Consider the following 22,254-nt stretch of genomic DNA (forward strand, 5'->3'; position numbering starts at 1 on the left):
CTCCCCTTTTCACATCAAGCTGGAGTGGTAAATGATATGGGTTGACTGAAATGGGCCCCTGCCCCTCAGCAGGTAAAAGGAAACATATGTTGTCATCTCTGTTTGGCATTAGCAGCCCGATCCGAGCTGGAGAAGAATTAAGACAGGAGCAAATGTTGACAGTGCGTTTAGAATTCGAGGAAGGAGGGAACCCCTTTTAGTATGTTAGGATGAGAGATGGAGTAGGAGAATGGTTGTCTGTGAGTGCTTAGCAAATTTTGTGTGTGTGTGTGAATGTCTGTCCGTGAGTGTGTGTGTTAGTGTACGTGCGTGCGTGCAGAAACAAGCTTGCGTTTGTGTGTGTGTGTGTCCATCTGTCCGTCCGACTGCTGGATAGTAGCCTCTGTTTTATATTCCTTTGTGAGCAGACTAGAGGAAGATTTATTCGTTCTCGGTTCCCTTGAGATATGACAGGAGGGAAGTTATTACCCAGAAATCCAATATTGGGGCTGGCCAGAGAGTGGAGGGGAGACATCAGTGCCCACATGCTATGTATATATTCATTAATATAGAGGCACGCTGGGTCTCCAAGCAGGTGGAGGGGCAAGCACATCCATCTTCAAGTTCTACTTATGATGGGAGAAGGAAGTCTGGGAAAGAGCGAGAGAATCTGGTGCCACCACCACTCAGAAACACTTCAATAAACCATAACACTTCATTCAATAAATGTTACATATACATCATGCCGAAGATATACAGAAATAGCCTGGTTCCAGGTCTGTGTCTACATCATGCCGAAGATATACAGAAATAGCCTGGTTCCAGGTCTGTGTCTACATCATGCCGAAGATATACAGAAATAGCCTGGTTCCAGGTCTGTGTCTACATCATGCCGAAGATATACAGAAATAGCCTGGTTCCAGGTCTGTGTCTACATCATGCCAGGAGAGACACACAGAAATAGCCTGGTTCCAGATCTGTGTCTGCTCTAGCCAACTCCTCTGACAATCGTTTTCATGCTTTATTGCAGACACTGTACAGATCTGCTACCATGCTAATAGAGAAATTGCTTGAACAATTACATTTTTCTTTCAGTTTAGAATATTTTGAAAGGTTCTTCTCACATCATGACAAGCTAAATAACCATGTTTCTTATATGGTGCTATCATAGCTAGACACATGTAGGCTCATGACAGACATCGTTTTGACGCTCCTACTGGATTAGGTTGAGATAATTGAGTTTTAGTTCAGAGCTGCTGAACACATCAGGAAATGTTTTCCACAGTTAGACTTTCCTCAGTTTGACCATCTTTGTGTCTGCTCTTCCTCTAAGTGTTTCAGGAGGGGATTTGGAGGCACCTGGCAGTCTATCAAGAGTGATTACCAGGAACAATACATGACACAGTGCAGAGTGGGCTGATGGCATGCTTCCAGACTTCCCCAGAAAGGGATGAAAAGTTACCATCACTCTATCTACATGTTACCCAGTGTCTCCTTTCTCTCTCTCTCGGTCTGTCTTTCTTTCTCTCTCGTCTCTATCTCTCTCTGTCTGTCCAACTGCTTTTGATTTAGTACCTTTGGCAAAGCCGCCTCAGAGGTGTGGCGTGTCCTGAAGATTAGCACCGTCTTTCACTGACTGGCGCCTATCTTGTCTATCGCTGGCCCAGACCTCCGCTCTGCGGGGCCTGGGTCTCCCAGTGTGTGCGTATGAGGAGACCTCCAGCTAGTAGCTCCCTGGACGAGATGCTTTCCGCCGTGTGGCCAGTAGTACCCCCTTGCTCTTACATCACCAGTCATCACCACTCACGTTCCTCGCCTGCCCCTCAGTGTCAGACGCAGCGCTTCCTTGAAACACGACACTGTTTGATTAAGATTGGGTTTTACACCCACCGCGTGGTGGGTCGTCTTAGATTAATATGTAGGTAGCAACACGGCCTGCTAGAAAAATTGTTCTCCATGATTGAGTCGGACGCTAGTCTGTCAGTCACTGCTGGATTCTTGGAAGCAGCTCGTACTGAATGTTAGGATTATCTGGAGGTTGTGTCTATTAGCTAATGTAATTCCTGGGTTGTTTTGTTAAGGTTGGGTTTTCTCCCAGGTTATTAAAACTCTGAGGGGAAATGGAGTATTACAGCAGGTGTTAATGACTGAACTCTGATGCAGCCATGGGCAGTTTACTGACTCACTCACACACACTTGCATGCATACACACACACACAGGGTCCTATAGAGACACAGTAGTCATGGTGGCCAAAACATGGCTTAACACTGTAGCTTTGTGACCTTTAACCCTGGTGTCCTGAATCTCTCTGGCTCACATTCACCTCTCTTTCTCCTAGGGCTGGAGTCAACTCTAGACCTGTAACCCTGCAGCTTGTGAACAAACTGCTCCCTTGTGTCCCTCTGCAGCAGCAGCCTTGATAGTGGTCTTTAGAATGTCCTGCCATGGTTATTACATGATAATCACAAGTCAATCAACATTTTAATCTCTCCTCTGTTCCAATACACCTTCATTTGTACCAGACTCTTCCCTGTTTCCCACTTCAGCCCTCTCTTTCTGGGTCAGCACACCTGTCTGACCATCTTTGTATCATCTGTTCTTGCTCACAGTACAAAGCCTCTCTTACAGGTTGTCAGACCACTCTCCTTGATTCCTCTCTGCTTACCTGGACAGCATCTTGCCAGGTCTTAGATGCACTAAAAGGTGCAGCAGACAGATATGAGAGGAGGGTAGGAATCAGTCCTCAGTCCTCTAGAGAGAAAGCAGTGACCTCCAGGGGATCAGGTTTGGTGTGTGACAACAACGATGGCTTTTTAAAGAAGCCTTGTTTCCCTCCCCTGACTCTAACAATCAGCCCAACAAGACTTGGCCTATAGGATTACAGCTCCAATAGTGTCAGGATTAATCCTCCCTTGTGTTTTCTTTTCCCATGATCAGCGGTGTTACATTCTAAAGGGTGTGAAATATGAATAGACTGATTAGGTTGTTGGTGGGTGAACTCTAATGGCTGGTGTGGACTGCTGGTCCGTGGAGCCATATGACCCTTTGGTATGCAGCAGGTCCCCTGAGTGTCAGCAGACTGGGAGGCAGGGAGAGAAGGCAGAGACCCAGGGTAGCTAGTGAGGTGCCAACAGGGACAGAAAGAGATCATGTCTCCCTGAGACTCATCCTGATTCTCTACTCTCACGACTCCTTATCAGGGAAGGGCACTTCAACTGTTGTCACAGAGAATGGAAAGCAATTAGGCAGCATTGAAGACAAATGTTACATTCACTTAACTCTGATTACCCCTCCACTGATTGGCCCACTTCTTCAGACACATGTAAACTAAGATAGCTTTGTTTTAATGATAGTCCAGAGGATCCTGGAAACTTGTGACTGTTTATTTTACCAGGTAGGCTAGTTGAGAACAAGTTCTCATTTACAACTGCGACCTGGCCAAGATAAAGCATAGCAGTGTGAACAGACAACAGAGTTACACATGGAGTAAGCAATAAACAAGTCAATAACACAGTAGGAGGGGAAAAAATTAGTCTATACATTGTGTGCAAAAGGCATGAGGAGGTAGGCAATAAATAGGCCATAGGAGCGAATAATTTCAATTTAGCAGATTAACACTGGAGTGATAAATCAGATGATCATGTGCAAGTAGAGATACTGGTGTGCAAAAGAGCAGAAAAGTAAATAAATAAAAACAGTAAGGGGATAAGGTAGGTAAATTGGGTGGGCTGTTTACAGATGGACTATGTACAGCTGCAGCGATCGGTTAGCTGCTCAGATAGCTGATGTTTAAAGTTGGTGAGGGAAAAAAGACCCCAATTTGTATGGGTCCAGGTTTTGCAGCTCTTTCAGAACATCTGATATCTGGATTTGGGTAAAGGAGAAGCTGGGGACGCTTGGGCGAGTAGCTGTGGGGGGGGGGGGGGGGCGGAGCTGTTGGCCGAGGTTGGAGTAGCCAGGTGGAAGGCATGGCCAGCCGTTGAGAAATGCTTGTTGAAGTTTGATTATCATGGATTTATCGGTGGTGACCGTGTTACCTAGCCTCAGTGCAGTGGGCAGCTGGGAGGAGGTGCTCTTGTTCTCCATGGACTTGTGTCCCAGAACTTTTGGGAGTTAGAGCTACAGGATGCAAATTTCTGCTTGAAAAAGCTAGCCTTTGCTTTCCTGACTGACCGCGTGTATTGGTTCCTGACTTCCCTGAACAGTTGCATATCGCGGGGACTATTCGATGCTATTGCAGTCCGCCACAGGACATTTTTGTGCTGGTCGAGGGCAGTCAGGTCTGGAGTGAACCAAGGGCTATATCTGTTCTTAGTTCTGCATTTTTTGAACGGGGCATGCTTATCTAAGATGGTGAGGAAGTTACTTTTAAAGAATGACCAGGCATCCTCAACTGACGGGATGAGGTCAATATCCTTCCAGGATACCCGGGCCAGGTCAATTAGAAAGGCCTGCTCGCAGAAGTGTTTTAGGGAGTGATGAGGGAGTTTTAGGGAGTTTGACAGTGATGAGGGGTGGTCGTTTGACTGTATCCGCTACTGGTCCGCGGTCAATGAGGCAGTGATCGCTGAGATCCTGATTGAAGACAGCAGAGGTGTATTTGGAGGGCAAGTTGGTCAGGATAATGTCTATGAGGGTGCCCATGTTTACGGATTTAGGGTTGTACCTGGTGGGTTCCTTGATGATTTGTGTGAGATTGAGGGCATCTAGCTTAGATTGTAGGACTGCCGGGGTGTTAAGCATATCCCAGTTTAGGTCACCTAACAGAACAAACTCTGAAGCTAGATGGGGGGGCGATCAATTCACAAATGGTGTCCAGGGCACAGCTGGGAGCTGAGGGGGGTCGGTAGCAGGCGGCAACAGTGAGAGACTTGTTTCTGGAGAGATTCATTTTTAAAATTAGAAGTTCTGTTTGGGTATGGATCTGGAAAGTATGACATTACTTTGCAGGCTATCTCTGCAGTAGATTGCAACTCCTCCCCCTTTGGCAGTTCTATCTTGACGGAAAGTGTTATAGTTGGGTATGGAAATCTCAGAATTTTTGGTGGCCTTCCTAAGCCAGGATTCAGACACGGCAAGGACATCAGGGTTGGCAGAGTGTGCTAAAGCAGTGAGTAAAACAAACTTAGGGAGGAGGCTTCTGATGTTGACATGCATGAAACCAAGGCTTTTTCGATCACAGAAGCCAACAAATGAGGGTGCCTGGGGACATGCAGGGCCTGGGTTTACCTCCACATCACCCGAGGAACAGAGGAGGAGTAGGATGAGGGTGCGGCTAAAGGCTATCAAAACTAGTCGCCTAGAGCGTTGGGGACAAAGAATAAAAGGAGCACATTTCTGGGCGTTATAGAATAGATTCATGGCATAATGTGCAGACAGGGGTATGGTGGGGTGCGGGTACAGTGGAGGTAAGCCCAGGCACCGGGTGATGATGAGAGATTGTATCTCTGGACATGCTGGTTATCATGGGTGAGGTCACCGCATGTGTGGGAGGTGGGACAAAGGAGGTGTCAGAGGTATGAAGAGTGGAACTAGGGGCTCCATTGTAAACTAAAACAATGATAACTAACCTGAACAACAGTATACAAGGCATATTGACATTTGAGAGAGACATACAGCAAGGCATAAAGTAATCACAGGTATTGATTGGGAGAGCTAGCTAAGACAACAGGTGAGACAACAGCTAATCAGCTAACACAACAGCAGGTAAAATGGCGATGACTAGGCAGAGAGGGTCGGGTTAACTAAACCCAGAGCCTGAGTTTGCGGCTGGGGCCGACAAATAAAAAATAAACAGAATGGAGTACCGTGATTAATGGACAGTCCAGCAGGCATCAGCTATGTAGCCAAGTGATCAGTGTCCAGGGGGCAGCAGTAGATGGAACAGGGAAGCCGCGGAGTAGTCGCCACTACGCTAGCGACACGGCGTTTAAAGTTAGTAGCCCGGGGCTAGTGGGAACGTCTGCTCCGACGGAGGCCGGTTGAAGGCACAGCGGATGGAGTATTCGTCGGCAGACCAGTCGTGGTGGTGCGGCGGGGCGCCGTGTTGACAGAGGATCCAAGCCAGATGGCGAAAGAGGTATTGTAGAATTTTGTTTGCTAGCCGGGAGATGCGCCTGGCTCACGGCTAACTGGTGCTAGCTTCGTGGCAGGGGCGTTAGCCACTAGCTAGCTGTGAAGATCAGAAGTAGTGGTCCAGTAATTACGGCAGGAATCCGGCGTTGTGGTGGAGAGACAGTCCAATCCTGGTAGATTGGCGAGTATTATCCAGGCTAAAAGACAGGGCTGGTATCTGTGCAGAAGGTAAAAGCCGCTAGCAGTGGCTAACAATGACTAAATAGCTTGTAGCTAATTAGCTTGTTAGCTTCTGGTGGTTCTTGAATGTGTTCTAAAAATAATAGCGATTCCGTATCACATTGGGTGAGGCAGGTTACCGGAAGGTATAATCGAATTAAAATGGAAAAGAGTGAAAATAAAATTGAAATGTATACAAAAAAGAAAAAAACTAAAGTACACGAGAGGACGAACAAAAACACGTCTTCACTGCTACGCCATCTTGGATGGCGTCTTGGATGTGCCAGGTGGAGTTGGCCAGGTGGCTATTACTTAATGTACCTAGGGAGCCACCATCATGTTTAAAATTACCGGGGGGGCTAGGAGGGACTGGGCACCCTCCTAAACAAATCAGGTGCCCATCCTCACAGGTGTGTGTGCTGACTGTCTGTTTCTCTGTGTGTTCCAGGCTCCTTGAGGCAGGGGGTGCCAGCCTGCAGAGCCTCTCCCTGTCAGAAAGCCACCTGGCGGAGCTGGATGGGGAAACCCTGCGCCTGTTCGGCCTCGGGGCCCTGGAGGCCCTGGAGAGAGGCTGGGGGGTCCAGACTGCAGGGGCCGTCACTGTCATAGCCTTCCGCTACATCCACTTTGATGCGATCGTGCCAACACTGCCACGCATAAGGGTCAAGTTCCCTAACCTATCTGTGAGAACACATTTACTACAAATTACATACTGTTCAATAAAGAGTCTTCTCATTGGCTACTATGATAGGAGTCATTCTCACCATGGTAACACATGGTCTCTGTTGGAGTTCTAAACTGAGGGTTCTCATTGGCCAATAGGATACTGATATGGCCACTCATTGACTGGTTTCCTGACTTATTATGGTATCCTCCATACAGCACATGATTTTCCTGGAGACCAACGTCAGCCGTCTTCCCCAGCTGGCTGCTCTGGCCCAGGTGAGACGTCTGGACCAGCTGACCATCCACCCAGTGGGGAACCCTGTAGTCAGCCTTTCCCTGTGGAGATCCTTCCTCATCTATCGCCTGCACCACTTCAACCTGCACAAGATCAACAACCTGGAGGTCAGGTCCACCTACACACTCAGAAAAAAATCTAACATGTTTTGTCTTTCAGCGTCTTTGTGCTATAATGTTCTGAACAATGTGTTAGCTGATGCCCTTTTTATTTTCCCTTGTGTGTGCGCATGTGTGTGCATTTATATTGGGTGTGTGTGCATCAGGTGACCATGAATGACATGATCTCTGCAGAGCGTCTGTTTGGGACGCTGGGTCATATCGCTGCCACCGAGACACCACGCTGCCGCCTGCTAGTACTGCTGGAGGAGTCCAGGTGTGTTCCCTACCCACAGCACATGGTAACTGGCACACATAACATTCAGACACGGCCTATATTTTTTTTTGCTCGCCTTTATTTAACCAGGTAGGCAAGTTGAAAACAAGTTCTCATTTACAATTGCGACCTGGCCAAGATAAAGCAAAGCAGATCGACACATACAACAGAGTTACACATGGCGTAAAAACAAACATAGTCAATAATACAGTAGAAAATTAAGTCTATATACAATGTGAGCAAATGAGGTGAGAAGGGAGGTAAAGGCAAAAAAAGGCCATGGTGGCGAAGTAAATACAATATAGCAAGTAAAACACTGGAATAGTAGATTTGCAGTGGAAGAATGTTCAAAGTAGAAATAATGGGGTGCAAAGGAGCAAAATAAATAAATAAATACAGTATGGGGAAGAGGTAGTTTGGGCTAAATTATAGATGGGCTATGTACAGGTGCAGTAATCTGTGAGCTGCTCTGACAGCTGGTGCTTAAAGCTAGTGAGGGAGATAAGTGTTTCCAGTTTCAGAGATTTTTGTAGTTCATTCCAGTCATTGGCAGCAGAGAACTGGAAGGGAGGCGGCCAAAGGAGGAATTGGTTTTGGGGGTGAACAGAGAGATATACCTGATGGAGTGCGTGCTACAGGTGGGTGCTGCTATGGTGACCAGCGAGTAAAGGGGGGACTTTACCTAGCAGGGTCTTGTAGATGACCTGGAGCCAGTGGGTTTGGCGACGAGTATGAAGCGAGGGCCAGCCAACGAGAGCGTACAGGTCGCAGTGGTGGGTAGTATATGGGGCTTTGGTGACAAAACGGATGGCACTGATAGACTGCATCCAATTTAATGAGTAGAGTGTTGGAAGCTATTTTGTAAATGACATCGCCAAAGTCGAGGATCAGTAGGATGGTCAGTTTTACGAGGGTATGTTTGGCAGCATGAGTGAAGGATGCTTTGTTGCAAAATAGGAAGCCAGTTCTAGATGTAACTTTGGATTGGAGAGGTTTGATATGAGTCTGGAAGGAGAGTTTAGTCTAACCAGACTCCTAGGTATTTGTAGTTGTACACATATTCTAAGACCGTCCAGAGTAGTGATACCGGACAGGCGGGCAGGTAGCGATCGGTTGAATAGCATGCATTTAGTTTTACTTGTATTTAAGAGCAGTTGGAGCCCACGGAAGGAGAGTTATGGCATTGAAGCTCTTCTGGAGGTTAGTTAACACAGTGTCCAAAGAAGGGCCAGAAGTATACAGAATGATGTCGTCTGCGTAGAGGTGGATCAGAGACTCACCAGCAGCAAGAGCAACATCATTGATGTATACAGCGAAGAGTCGGCCCAAGAGTTGAACCCTGTGGCACCCCCATAGAGACTGCCAGAGGCCCGGACAACAGGCCCTCCCATTTGACACACTGAACTCTATCAGAGAAGTAGTTGGTGAACCAGGCGAGGCAATCATTTGAGAAACCAAGGCTATCGAGTCTGCCGATGAGGATGTGGTGATTGACAAAGTCAAAAGGCTTGGCCAGGTCAATGAATACAGCTGCACAGTATTGTTTCTTATTGATGGCAGTTAAGATAGTTTAGGACCTTGAGCGTGGCTGAGGTGCACCCATGACCAGCTCTGAACCCAGATTGCATAGCGAAGGTGCGGTGGGATTCAAAATGGTCAGTAATCTGTTTGTTGACTTGGCTTTCAAAGACCTTAGAAAGGCAGGGTAGGATAGATATAGGTCTGTAGCAGTTTGGGTAGAGGTGGATCAGAGAATCACCTGCAGCAAGAGCGACATCATTGATATATACAGAGAAGAGTCTGAGAAGGTACGGCGGGATTCGAAATGGTCGGTTTATTAACTTGGCTTTTGAAGATTTTAGCAGGGCAGGATGGATATAGGTCTATAACAGTTTGCGTCTAGAGTGTCTCCCCCTCTGAAGAGGGGGATGACCGCGGCAGATTTCTAATCTTTGGGGATCTCAGACGATACAAAAGAGAGATTGAATAGGCTAGTAATAAGGGTTGCAACAATTTCGGCGGATAATTTTAGAAAGAGAGGGTCCAGATCGTCTAGCCCAGCTGACTTGTAGGGATCCAGATTTTGCAGCTCTTTCAGAACATAAGCCGTCTGGACTTAGAGTATGCAAAAAATAAAAAGTATGCGTCATTTTGAAAATCGAGTATACTTTAAATGCCCGGATGTCATGCTCTTTTCAGCTAATCAATTAGATATTGGGAAATGCTACCAAAATCAATGAATAACAGGAAACAATCATGTCACGGTCTCAGTATGCGAAAATAGAGTATGTGAATTTCCAAAAATCGATTATGTTATACTCCTTTTGGTTCTTCATCTAGTAGAATTAGATTAACACTTTTCTATAATGCATTGGAAGAGGTGGGCTGGGAGTGATAGGCCCTAGTTCTCTTCAAGTAGCCATACAACAAAACTAGGCTACTTAATTGGGAAGATGCCGAATAGCGAAGCTTCTGCAGTGGTGTTCAAATGTAAGCTAAGCCGTTTTTCTTCTCCTTAAAATTAGTATTGCATCGTAGTATACATCTTTGATGTATCCTAAGTATTTTTATTTTTTTAAAGTGGCTTTGTTTTCTCATTGAAAAGTGTTTGTTCTCTTGACCTTCGTCAGAGCTTTTAAACTAAATCATCTTTTGATTTGTTAATGTGTCGGCACTGGGGACTCAGGATGTGGCTGCGGTATTGATGTCATGTTAGTCAGGCCTTTCGATTAAACACTTGAATTGTTTTGTAGGCGTGGCTACCTATTTAATTAATCGTTCCCAATGATAAGTGCTTTAGTTTATTATGTTGCTGTCCAGCGGTTCTGAATTTGAGACACACCCAATAGTTCTGTGCAATACTCTTTTGATTTGAACATTTGAAAAGTTTGTGTGTACTAAGCTATTTAATTTAACTTGTTACAGCACTTTAGTTTCACTAATAAATATGTTGAAATTTAACCAAATTATCTGTTTCTGTCTTCAGTCTGTCTTCTTTATTAAATAGGATAGATGGGCTATAAGGACTACAGTATAGGTCCAATGTGATAGTCTGCCTGTAACCAGCCTGAGTAGGCCTATAACTCCATTCATATTCTACAGTGTATGCTAAATAGTATCCATCGATGCAGTTTATGTAAGTGTTACGAATCCCTTTGGCCCGGCAGTCTAGGGGGGGGGGGGGGGGTGGTAACGAGACCCATAACATAACTTATGCAAATTATAGTAGTGAAAAAGTGAGAACGAAATAACCACGGACAACTAAATTACCGTCAAACACTCATGGTTTATTTGTAAACACACGGTAAAGGGGGGGGGGGGGGCAGGAAAAGGGGCTGAGCTGGACTCAAGGAAAGAAACAAATAACCAAAAACACCCCTAAGCTAGACTAGCCTACTTCAACAACAGCTAACTAACCAAAAATACAGTGGGTGGTCCTCCCAGTTCTAACTAGTGTGCGTAGACAAAGTATTCCTACGGGTAGTGTATGCCCATGGGCGACTTGTCTTGGTACCCCCTTTTCCCACCATCAAACAAACAGTCAAACACCATAACAAAACAATACTCACAGGGTAACGGACAAAGTGACACATCGTTGCAACTCACAAGAGATCTAGAGCGAGATTGCATGACAGAGAGATCAAGCTCCAGAGAGAACAACTGACAGGGTTTTTAAACCAAGGGAAAGGGGTTGTGATAGGGTAATGGGAACAGGAGGAGGTGTGTCTTCTGATTGATGACTGATTGGTGACTGATTGGGGAATGATGATTGCCACCTGTGAGGGGTGAAGGAGAGAAAAGAAATACACACAGGATCCACACACACAGGATACCTGTATCCATAACAGTAAGTATGAGTATTTGGACACGGCCACAGTCTGGTACCTGGTACCTGGCACTGACTAACACACAGCGCTCACTCAGGTTACCAAACAAAAACATTAGCTACACTTTAATTACATGTGTTCACTGTACCCTAGAGAACCTGTCTGAGTGTGTTTATGAGTTTGTGTACTGTGTTGGTGTGTGTTTGTGTGTGTGTCTGTGTGTAAGTATGTTAATGAGTCTGTGTGTGAAGGATAGACAAAGCCTGGCATCAAGGAGCCATAGGGAGTTGGTGGGAAGCGCAGGGGTAGGGTGGGTACCTGGCACCTTCCTCACGTTCCCATTCCTCTCCCCAGCCAACAGCTCTTCAACTATATCACTCCTGGGGCCTGTTGCACAAAACTAGGATAAGGGATTAAGCCAGGATATCTTGGTGATCCTGGCTCAATTGATCCGTAATCCGGTTGCACTAAAGATGGATAGGGGGCAGGAGGATATGTTATGGTATAAATTACCATGGAGATTTATTCTGTGGAGCTAGCCTGCTCCAGACCAGGCTAAATTCCAGGATCTATTTAATCTCATCCCTAATGTCAGTCAGCAGTCACCACAAATGGAAACCAATAGTTATTTCACTGCTCACTATACATTGTTATCACATATAACTAGACCCACTGTTATTATTTAAACGTTTGTGATCATTAATTTCAATGATTTTGGATAAAAAATGATTTTTAGATGATGTTGCTATCATTAGATAATTTACAGTTTCCCATAGACTATAAGGCTATATATAAAATGATAGAATATTAGGGCCACAGAGGGGAAAAAAACACAAGTCATAATATTGTAACCAGTTGTTTTAAAGGAGGACAGTTGTTAAAATGACAGATGTGGGGCATTTCGTGAAATTGTACTTCAGTATGGTTTCATAAACAAAGACATGCTGATGTGCCAGAATATTAAGTATCACATTGTCATAAGTATCAAAACTGTAAAAACAATATGTAGCTTTTCTGCAGAAAGAACCAGCCTCATAAATTTATGACTTTATCCTTTTTCTTCAGTGTGGCCCTAGTACTCTGTCATATAAACAAATACACATTCCATATGAATATAAAAACACAATGTGTAACATTATGTTCCTTTATTGAATAAGGACAAAACAAAGCAGGTAAACCATCAGCTCCTTTCGAAACTGAAGTCACAGTGACTCTACAAGATGGAAAGCACAGAATCCAAGCATATTATACAAAATGATACATACACATTCAAAGGTCTGTATATAACACACCCTGCATGTCTGCACACTAAAATAAATGCAGGACAAATCCATACACATCAACTGAACAGACAAATGAATGGATGCAGTAGCCTCCCTGCAGCCTTGTATTACACACAGTATACCGCACAAACATCATAAGAGGCCAAATTCGTCAAAAAACGAACCCAAAAAAACCCAAATTCCTCTGCCACCGCAGGACATATTTAACCAAAATTGAAAGCACACATACTAACTAAAATAATTCAACACATATTGGTCCCTCAGCAGCCGACCACTGTCGTCATCAGGGAAGATTGCCGGATTGTCCCAGTCCATGGCTGGTGGCACTCTGGGGGCCCTCTCCTTCCTCAGGCAGGCCACATTGTGGAGGACAGCACAAGCCACAGTAATATCACATGCCCTAACAGGGCTGACCCTTAATTTGTGAAGGCAGTGAAAGCGTGCCTTCAGGAGGCCAAAGGTCATTTCAACTCTGGCCCTGGTCCTGGCATGGGCATGGTTGTAGGCCTGCTGTGCTTCCTGGGGGTCTGTGAAAGGTGTCAGGAGAAAAGGCTGGCAGCCATACCCCCTGTCTCCCAGCAACACACCAGAGAATTCACCTGTCAACACAAAATCTCATCATTACTACCTCATAAACACAGTGATATTCTTGACACAGCCATGATGGTTATAAATAGGGGTTGTGTGGCTTACCTTGTGATAGGCACTGATAGATTTCAGAGGCCCGAAAGATTCTGGAGTCATGGACTGAGCCAGGCCATTTTGCCACAACATTGCTGATCACACAGTCAGCATTGCAGACCATCTGAAATCATAAGATGAGGAATATTACACCAATCAATGCACATCACTGGCAATGCAGAGTGTTCGTCAATGGACAATATCAAAAAGTTATGTTCACCTGAACATTAATGCTGTGAAAGGATTTCCTATTCACAAAATCGGCCTCATGGGCACCTGAGGGGGCTTTTATCCTTATGTGTGTGCAGTCCACTGCACCAATGACATTGGGGAAACCTGTCACACAAAGTAATGAGTATCCTACTATGTGTTAACAGTTGTCCTGTAATTTGTAGATCCTCTTACCTGCAATCCTATAGAACTCCTCTTTGATGTCACAGAGTCTTCTGTGGCCAGGGAAGGAGATGAAGACATCTGCTAATGCTTTGATAGCCAGACACACACTCCTTATTGTGCGGCAAATTGTGGCCTTGTTCAGCTGTTCTGCATCCCCCACTGAGTACAGGAAGGCTCCACTAGCAAAAAAGCGCAAGGCCACACAAACCATTTGCTCCACACTCAGTGCATGGCTCCGTGCAGTGCGGTGCTTAATCCTGGGACCCAGTAGTCTGCATAGATACCTGATGCCATCTGCAGAAAACCTGTATCTTTCATATAGATGGTCATCAGGGAAGGCCAGTGGGTCCAACCGGTCCCTGAAGACCCTTTCTCGCCTGAAGGCTCTCCTCAGCACAAGTGCTTCTTCATCCACCACATCTCGCACGAATGGGCATGCCATTGTCAGAGCAGAAAGGAACACACAATTTTGGGCCTTCATATAGGCTAGTGGCCACACCTGGTGCTGGGGGGGTGGGCAAAAGAGGGCGATGCCTTATAACGATGACTTGGTTGTACTGATTGCTGGGAAAATAAAAAAAACCTTAGAAAGATGCCACCGTCCTGTGTGCTCACAATAAGAGCTCATATGTCATGGCTCACTTGACTTTACGAGAATATACCTAATTTTTATTTTGAGCTGTGTCATCTTCTTGGAGCTGGGGGAGGAAAGAAAAATAATGATTAATACATTTGTGTTACAGTTAGCATACAGTGTACATTGAAGGCATATCTCACCTCCCTCTCAAGTTTTTTTATTTCAAGGTCCAGTTTCCTAATTGTCCTCTTTTTTATTTCGGACTCCAGTGCAAGATTTTCCATCTTTTTCTTCTTGTACTGAATGTCTATGTCTGCCAGTTCTATTTGGCACCGGAGGTGGTTGCCATACAACTTTCTGATAGCTTGTGAGCTCTGTGAACACAATACAATTAGCGCAGCTGGAATTTGGCAGGATGTGGTGTCCTTTTATTAATACGCACTATGTTGCCAGGCTGGTTTTCCCACTGTATAGCATCTGGGTCCTGTAAAAGAAATTAGATTTTTTGATTTTGATGAGGACTCCTCACCATTGTAGAGTAAATAGTACTTTCACAGTCTTAACATGATACCTCATGCCTTCTGGAATCCAGAGAGATGGTCTCCTCCTCATCATCGTCTCCATCATGTGCTGTTGCTGCTGCACTGGGGCCTTCACCCTATCACATTTAATCGGATTCATATTGAAGCTAGTAGACAAGACATGCCAGGCCTACAGTATGCCTTTGATGGAGTACTCACTGGATCAGCATCGTCTGGTGCTTGTGCTGGTGGCTCTAACAGGAACACAGTGCTGCCAGACACTGCAAGGCAATAGGTAAACCAAAGTCAGACAGTCCAAATTGATTCAATATGAATGTGGTTGTATCCCATGTAGAGATGGAAGGACATACCTTGAATGAAGCGGGTGGCATCTTGGGAGGAACCTATGCTCGTCTCTTTCCCCCCAGGGATCCCCTCTAAGACGGGCCTGCCTTTATTTAGCTCCAAGGCCATGTCCTCTGCTGGGGTAAGGTCAGCCTTTGGTGACCCACCACCCGTGCCTTGTCTGTGGGTATTCTTTTTCACTGCTAAAACAGTACAGACAATGTGTGAGCAGGCACCTTCTGGGTACAATATATGCTTGTGCTTTGTTAAATATTAGTCAGGGACCATACCATTCTGCAGAATGTTCTTGTATTTGATTTTGACCTGCTGCCATGTCCGTTTTGGCCCGTTCATGTTTAATCTACACACACACACACACATTTAATGGAGTCACACTGCAAAAAATTACTTGGTATTTTTGTCTTGTTTTCAGTAAAAATATCAAAAAATGTATCATAGCTTTATACAGTGTGATGGAGTTACTTTACACAATTTCACTCATATCTGCAGTGCATTTCAATTAAAAATTTAACCGTTTCATAATTACAGTACAACTGCATTTTTGGAGATGTGAATTAAATATTTGAATTGTAATTGTGATGTTTCAGCGGAGCGGTGAGTGTGTAATTGTGCACTACTTACGCATTCAGGCGGTCTGCAATACTTTGCCACGCTTTTTCTCTTTGCTTTATCACTGTGGCGGTGTTGCCTTTCTTCTTAATTATATCTTTTACCTCCTCGTATGCCTCCATGAGGATTTGTGCTTCCGACGGGGAAAAGTACGCGGCTCTAGTTGCCATGGTAAATCAGTTAATCTGTGATCTGTGGCGGGGTCTATTTGAGTGAGCCGTGAGCGCGCACCTATCCAGGATTGGTTTCACCTGGCTTAATGAATCCGTGTCTGCTCATCCTGGCTTGGTCTTTGTGCAACCAATTAAGCCTGGACGCACATGTTTTGGCTTCATTGAGCTCAGCTGAGTCATTTATCCTGGATGTCTTAATTCTACTTTTGTGCAACAGGCCCCTGGTCACTGAAACACAGCCAAGCAAAGCAAAACATGCCATTGAACTGAAGGGGTCACGCCTCCTCAGCCCTGCTGTAGTGGCGTCTCTCTCAGTGCCCCGAGCAGAGCCCTGTCTGTCAGGAGAATACTGTTCAAAGTTCATTGGCAAACAAAAGGCCAACTGCCATTCTGCTGGCTTCCAGTTCCTCTTTAATAACTCACACTCACTGATGCCCGATTAGAAAAGACAATAATATATGCCATTTAGCCAACGCTTTAATCCAAAACGACTTACAGTCATACGTGCATACATTTTTACAAATGGGTGTACCCGAGAATCAAACCCACTACTCTGGTGTTACAAGCACCATGCTCTACCAACTGAGCTACAAAGGACCACGCTCTATCAATAGCCGGGAGCTGATCATTCTTTTCAGATCAACAGAGAAACGGTATTCGCTGTGACCTGCTGACATTGTGTGATAATGCATAGTTTTGTAAAATAAATATTTTATATGTATAGGATGGTTGATAACATGAACTTTGACCTTTCCAAAAATGCTAGTTGAACATTAACTTGATCTTATAAAGAGAGTTTTTATAGACTGGTACAGGGCAGAGGAAAAAACTATTGATGTGATGGCCACTCCATGGAGGTCAAACATGTAGCCTAAGGTTATTCATATCATAAATCTCCCTACTTCCCTGTTGGCTTGAATTAATTCCACTCTATGAATCACAATACACTTGGTACACTGCAAAATATGTTCTGAAAAGTTGAATGAGTGCCAGAGCTTTTTGTGTGTAATGTGTATCTGACTAATATATTAGTCTTTTAATGTCTTTGAATGTGTATTTATTTATGCATGTGTGTGTGCCGCAGGTATGTGTAATGTACTGTAAATGTACTGTATATCTCTGTCTGTGTGAAGCCTTGAGATGACAGGCCAGGGCTTGTCTGTCCCTAGCAGCTGCCATTTTTAGTTTTTGCTGTGAGAAATGGACGAGCATGGCAGTTAGTTCACTTCCCTAGTCTGTCCCTTCAGGTTCACTCTGTATGATTACCCACTACACCCCTGGGCCGTCTAAAGCGGAGCATGGAAGAAATGTCTGAGTATCAAACAATACTTTACCTTGAGCTGCCTTATGGAATTCATCCTTTTTCCCCCAACTGAGCCCACTGACCTACTCTGCAACAGCCCTAACCTTTTAAGTCCAGTAATGTGTCTGTATTTGATTAAGGTTTAACCTTCCATATAAAACCATGTCTAAACTTTCCCCTCTCAGCCTCTGCACAGTGCACAGTGCTCTCACACTACTCCCTGTAGTTTGGTCCTTCCAGGAAAACCTCTCCTCAGAGATGGAGAGTGTAGTCCTGTAATAATTAAGATGGGAGTTCACAACAGTCATCAGTAAATGGTTTCAGATCCAGTACAGACATGTATAACTCTGAGCGATACATTATACAGTCATATTTAGGTTTGGACAATCCATGTGGGAACACATATGGTCATGGGTAGGGCAGATATTGCTGTGAAGGTAGCCAGAGCAAAGGCTATGACTGCTATAATGCTTTTGGTGTATTGCGGTTGAGGACCAAGTCATAATCAAAAGTCGTTAAACATGGGAGAAGGCCTTAAAGGCCTGAAGATAGGCAATTTTTGGGGGAGGACAGCTTGTCCTGTTGTATGAACCATGATGTGATAGTTTTGACATTCATGTCTGTGATACAATACTAATGACTGGAGGCCAGAAAAGAGTCCTGAACCCAATGTAGGAGTGGTTCATCCTTCTTCTCAGTGAATTGGTGTGGGCTGAAGTTGATGGTGTGGGCTGTTATACTGGGGTGTTTGCATTCAACCTCCAGTCTACTGTACAGTATCATTGTACAGTAGAGTACATGCTCAGCTATGGTGAATGGGGGCTGTTTGATAGATACACACCACTCAGTTGATCCTCTGCCCACCTATACATACAGTGTTCAGGCTCTCTGTCTCCGACACAAGCACACACACTTATCCCAGTAGGTATTTTAGCCTGCAGCCTCCGTCTCAATGACTACTCCAGAGTTCTGGCACCAGCGTTTGGAACATGTTGGTGCAGTGCTGAATTTCATGAGATGAATAATGATGGACAGGGACGTTTGATGTAGCTAACATCCTTTATTAATGTTCTCATCCTGGTTACATCTGTACCAATCCTGCTGCTGAAAACTATACGACTGACAAAGAACTGATTTAAAAATGTATGTAGAAGTACTTTATCATTCCCAATTCATTGTTCGTAAAGTAATTGTTTGGCTTGGCTTCCATGGAATTCATGTCGGCACTACTGTCATAGTATCTGATAACAGTCTTGACAGATGTGTTAATGCGGAGCATTGACTGAATGCCATTACTATTTGTCGAAACGTGTATTGTGATACTTTGTTATACCCTTCTTTGATGATGGCACTGTCCCTGGCAGTGGATGCTCCTATTGGATGCCCTGATGCCCCAGACATGTCTAACTCACCTGTCCCCCTTGCATAGCTGCTGGAAGTAGGGGTGCTGCAGCACACCCTGAAAAATCTGATTTAAAAAATAATTTATTAAGAAAAACATTATTTGAAAAAAACATTTTTTTCACAAAAGTAGTCCACTGGGCCTTTACTAGTATTAGCGGACCGATATAGACGTCTGTAGCGTGGGCAAAAAAAAATATTCTGCATTTCCGCTTTTGCAAATAAGGTAGTTGTATAATTAAGAACAGTATCTTGCAGGATTCAATAGTTGGAATTTTAAGACTTGTTGCCCTGTCCCTTTCTCTGCGATTGTCATTCTAATAGAATCCAGAATGAACAAAACACTGTCCTCAAACATTTACATCAAATGGTGAAAGGTTATGGGTAAGGACACAAAACATCCACATCAAATTAAAGATTTTTCTTGATCAAATAACATGGAAAACAACCACTTTTTGTGCAGTATTAATTTACTATCATTACAAACCACTTAATGTAAATGTACATTACTGTATAGTACATAGGCTGGTCATCTAGGTTTGTACCTGTAGACTTTCCATCACCATGAAGAAGAACAATGCACAATACAGTAATTGAGTACATTGACACATCAAGTGGTTTGTGATGATATGATGTGATGATGTGGCTCAGTTGGTAGAGCATGGTGCTTGCAATGCTAGGATTGTGGGTTTGATTCCCACGGGACTAGTATGAAAAAATATGTACATGTATACATTTGCAAAGTATTTCAAGAAACTGCAAAACATATATCAAGCATGTATTTTTATATTCCACAAGCATTTTCAGATTAACTGTTTTGTACAGATAATCATCAGACTCAAGTTACAAATGCTGGTAAACACTCAAATACATTTAGTGTAAAAAATGTCACAAAAGGAGTGCACTGGGCCTTTGCTAGTCTTGTATTAGCGGACCGATATGGACGTAAAAGACAACACAGCACCCCCACCCCCAAACTACTTCTGCCTTGTCTCAATCGCTCTCTCTCTCTCTTGCTCTCTCTCTCCCTCTCCCCCCTCTCTCTCTTTCGCTCCGTCCTTCCCTGCCTCACTCTCTCTAGGAAGCGTCAGCTGCAGTTTCTGTTGGAGGGGCGTGGGCGCCGTGCAGGCTTGAGCCCAGAGGATCTGCGTGACAACGGCAAGCTGCTGGGAGAGGGCCTGAGCAGAGCCCTGTTCAACTACCCCAGTAGAGACTGCTGCAGTGTGGGAGCGGAGAGCCCAGAGGTCAGCACTCTCAGACTATCACTCTGTCTGTAGCCTGGTCCCAGTGGTGATGACTGCAGTAGCAGAGTGGAAGCAGCCAGTCTAGCCTGGTGGTCCCAGATCTCTTCCATCACAAAGAGATCTGGGACCAGGATAGACTGGCTGCGCTCACTCTGCTACTGCAGACATCACCACTACCTGTCACTGTATACCTGATGCTTCCCACTGTAGCAGCTTTATTGAGGGCATGTTTCATACATTTACAGCTGTGATCCTCAACCTGCTCCTTGAGCAGTGAAACACCTGATTTAGCCAATAAAAGTATTGAAGACAGTGGCTCTCCTGGAGAAGGATTGAGGATCACTGATTTACAATGTAACATGATTACTATCCAATAGGATGATCAATGGAGACTTCCTCTCCACAGTGTCAAAGCTAACAGTCCTCTGTTCCCTGGATCTCCTCAGGAGGGTGCTATGGAGTCGTCATCGGAGCGCGGAGCCATGATGGAGCAGTACATACAGGATCAGGTCCAGAGGGCATCTGACACCAACCTGAAGGGGGAGTCCCTCCACAAGCTGTGGCCCTCCATGTTTATGGAGATGGTGAGAGACTATGTGCTGGAGATGAGGGACCGACCAACCTTCCGTCAGGCCTGCCTCAACAGGCTCTCCACACAGGGAAAGTGAGAGGGTGAGGGGTAGAGACCTGGTAAAACTCCATAAGACCTACAGTACAGCATACTGGACACATACTAGAAACAGGTACAGCATACTGGACACATACTAGAAACAGGTACAGCATACTGGACACATACTAGAAACAGGTACAGCATACTGGACACATACTGGAAACAGGTACAGCATACTGGACACATACTAGAAACGGGTACAGCATGCTGGACACATACTAGAAACAGGTACAGCATACTGGAAACAGGTACAGCATACTGGACACATACTAGAAACAGGTACAGCATACTGAACACATACTAGAAACAGGTACAGCATACTGGACACATACTAGAAACAGGTACAGCATACTGGACACATACTAGAAACAGGTACAGCATACTGGAAACAGGTACAGCATACTGGACACATACTAGAAACAGGTACAGCATACTGGAAACAGGTACAGCATACTGGACACATACTAGAAACAGGTACAGCATACTGGAAACAGGTACAGCATACTGGACACATACTAGAAACAGGTACAGCATACTGGAAACAGGTACAGTATACTGGACACATACTAGAAACAGGTACAGCATACTGGACACATACTAGAAACAGGTACAGCATACTGGACCTACTGGAAACAGGTACAGCATACTGGACCACTTCTTCTACTACAGCATATTGGACACTCTCCTGCTGCTCTGTCTCACCATGTTAACCCATCTTCATCATCACGTGGTGTCAGTCAGTCAAGTTTTGGGGAATTTTGGGGTTCGATTATTTTCATAACTGGAAAAACATATTCTGATCGAAGATGGATGTGGATTTTTCTTTTGAAGGCAACTTTGGGGGGGTTCTCACCAGCCGGGCCTCATAAGCTTGAATGCACATTATCATGGAAAAGACAATATGGATGTTTGTTTTATACTCTGTTCTTCCTATTCAACTTGATTCCAGGATGCACAGAGCTATAGAGCTATATACTTGAGAAAGTCATTGTGAGCGTGCATTGTCATCCCTAAAGAGGAACACTCTTTGCACTTTAAAGCCTTCATAAAGACCCTGTTCATGATCTCCAGCTGAAGATTACAATGAGTGTGTCCCATTGAGCCTAGAATGATTGTGTCATGATAATCCTCTTCTTAATGTTACTCTCTCTCTCTGCCTGGCGTGATGACAAGGGCACAAAATACACATTTTCTTTTCGGACCACTCATTTTCTGTATTGTACTTAGTAATAAAATATTCCTTAACACTTAACTGTTCCATGTTTATTGCTCCTGTAGTGTCTCTGTTGATCAAGAAACCATGCTGCAGGAAATGTATTCTCCATCCATCAATCATCAAATTACTCAGAGCTAATATTTTGACTGAATCAGACAGATGATTTAGCACAAAAACATATAATCAAAAGTTGTTTTTTTGTTTTGTTATATTTATCTCTTTTGACCATTAAACCCTAAGTATGTTATACTATATTATACCACCTCTGGCTCCTCTGATCTCTGACTATTAACTGAATTGTTTTGAAGAACAGCACTATATCCAGCCACCTCCTAATACATTAGACTGAGCCGTGTGCTAATGCTGTTCCACAGTAC

At 44.5% G+C, this 22,254-nt stretch overlaps 2 protein-coding genes across 8 annotated transcripts in view; one reads left to right on the forward strand and one right to left on the reverse strand.

Annotated features, from left to right (window-relative positions):
• LOC139562787 (leucine-rich repeat-containing protein 49-like) overlaps positions 1-21,913 on the forward strand; it is a 59,124-nt gene extending 37,211 nt beyond the window's left edge. For 2 of the 3 annotated variants that reach the window (XM_071380825.1, XM_071380827.1), the window contains 5 exons: positions 6,723-6,957; positions 7,157-7,342; positions 7,501-7,610; positions 19,829-19,991; positions 20,438-21,913. In XM_071380825.1, the coding sequence (XP_071236926.1) occupies positions 6,723-6,957; positions 7,157-7,342; positions 7,501-7,610; positions 19,829-19,991; positions 20,438-20,659 (916 nt within the window). In that variant the 3' untranslated portion in view covers positions 20,660-21,913. The remainder of the gene's footprint in view (positions 1-6,722; positions 6,958-7,156; positions 7,343-7,500; positions 7,611-19,828; positions 19,992-20,437) is intronic. The other variant, XR_011672445.1, reaches the window with a different exon arrangement.
• On the reverse strand, positions 12,568-16,218 carry LOC139562788 (putative nuclease HARBI1). 5 transcript variants are annotated; one of them, XM_071380831.1, is made up of 11 exons: positions 15,531-16,218; positions 15,267-15,443; positions 15,115-15,176; positions 14,946-15,032; positions 14,817-14,858; positions 14,575-14,748; positions 14,460-14,495; positions 13,807-14,361; positions 13,622-13,737; positions 13,414-13,525; positions 12,568-13,319 (listed from the first exon to the last, which is right to left on the reverse strand). In XM_071380831.1, the coding sequence occupies exons 8-11, from the start codon at positions 14,276-14,278 to the stop codon at positions 12,949-12,951; spliced, it is 1,071 nt and encodes a 356-aa protein (XP_071236932.1). In that variant the 5' UTR covers positions 14,279-14,361; positions 14,460-14,495; positions 14,575-14,748; positions 14,817-14,858; positions 14,946-15,032; positions 15,115-15,176; positions 15,267-15,443; positions 15,531-16,218; the 3' UTR covers positions 12,568-12,948. The 5 variants fall into 5 exon arrangements, 4 of the variants coding, with proteins under 4 accessions (XP_071236932.1, XP_071236929.1, XP_071236930.1 ...); XR_011672446.1 differs by lacking the exon at positions 13,622-13,737; XM_071380828.1 differs by having other exon boundaries at positions 14,575-14,858.
• Positions 21,914-22,254: the final 341 nt, after the last annotated feature.

This window comes from Salvelinus alpinus, chromosome 33, assembly GCF_045679555.1.
Source record: "Salvelinus alpinus chromosome 33, SLU_Salpinus.1, whole genome shotgun sequence".
Taxonomy (NCBI): Eukaryota; Metazoa; Chordata; class Actinopteri; order Salmoniformes; family Salmonidae; genus Salvelinus; species Salvelinus alpinus.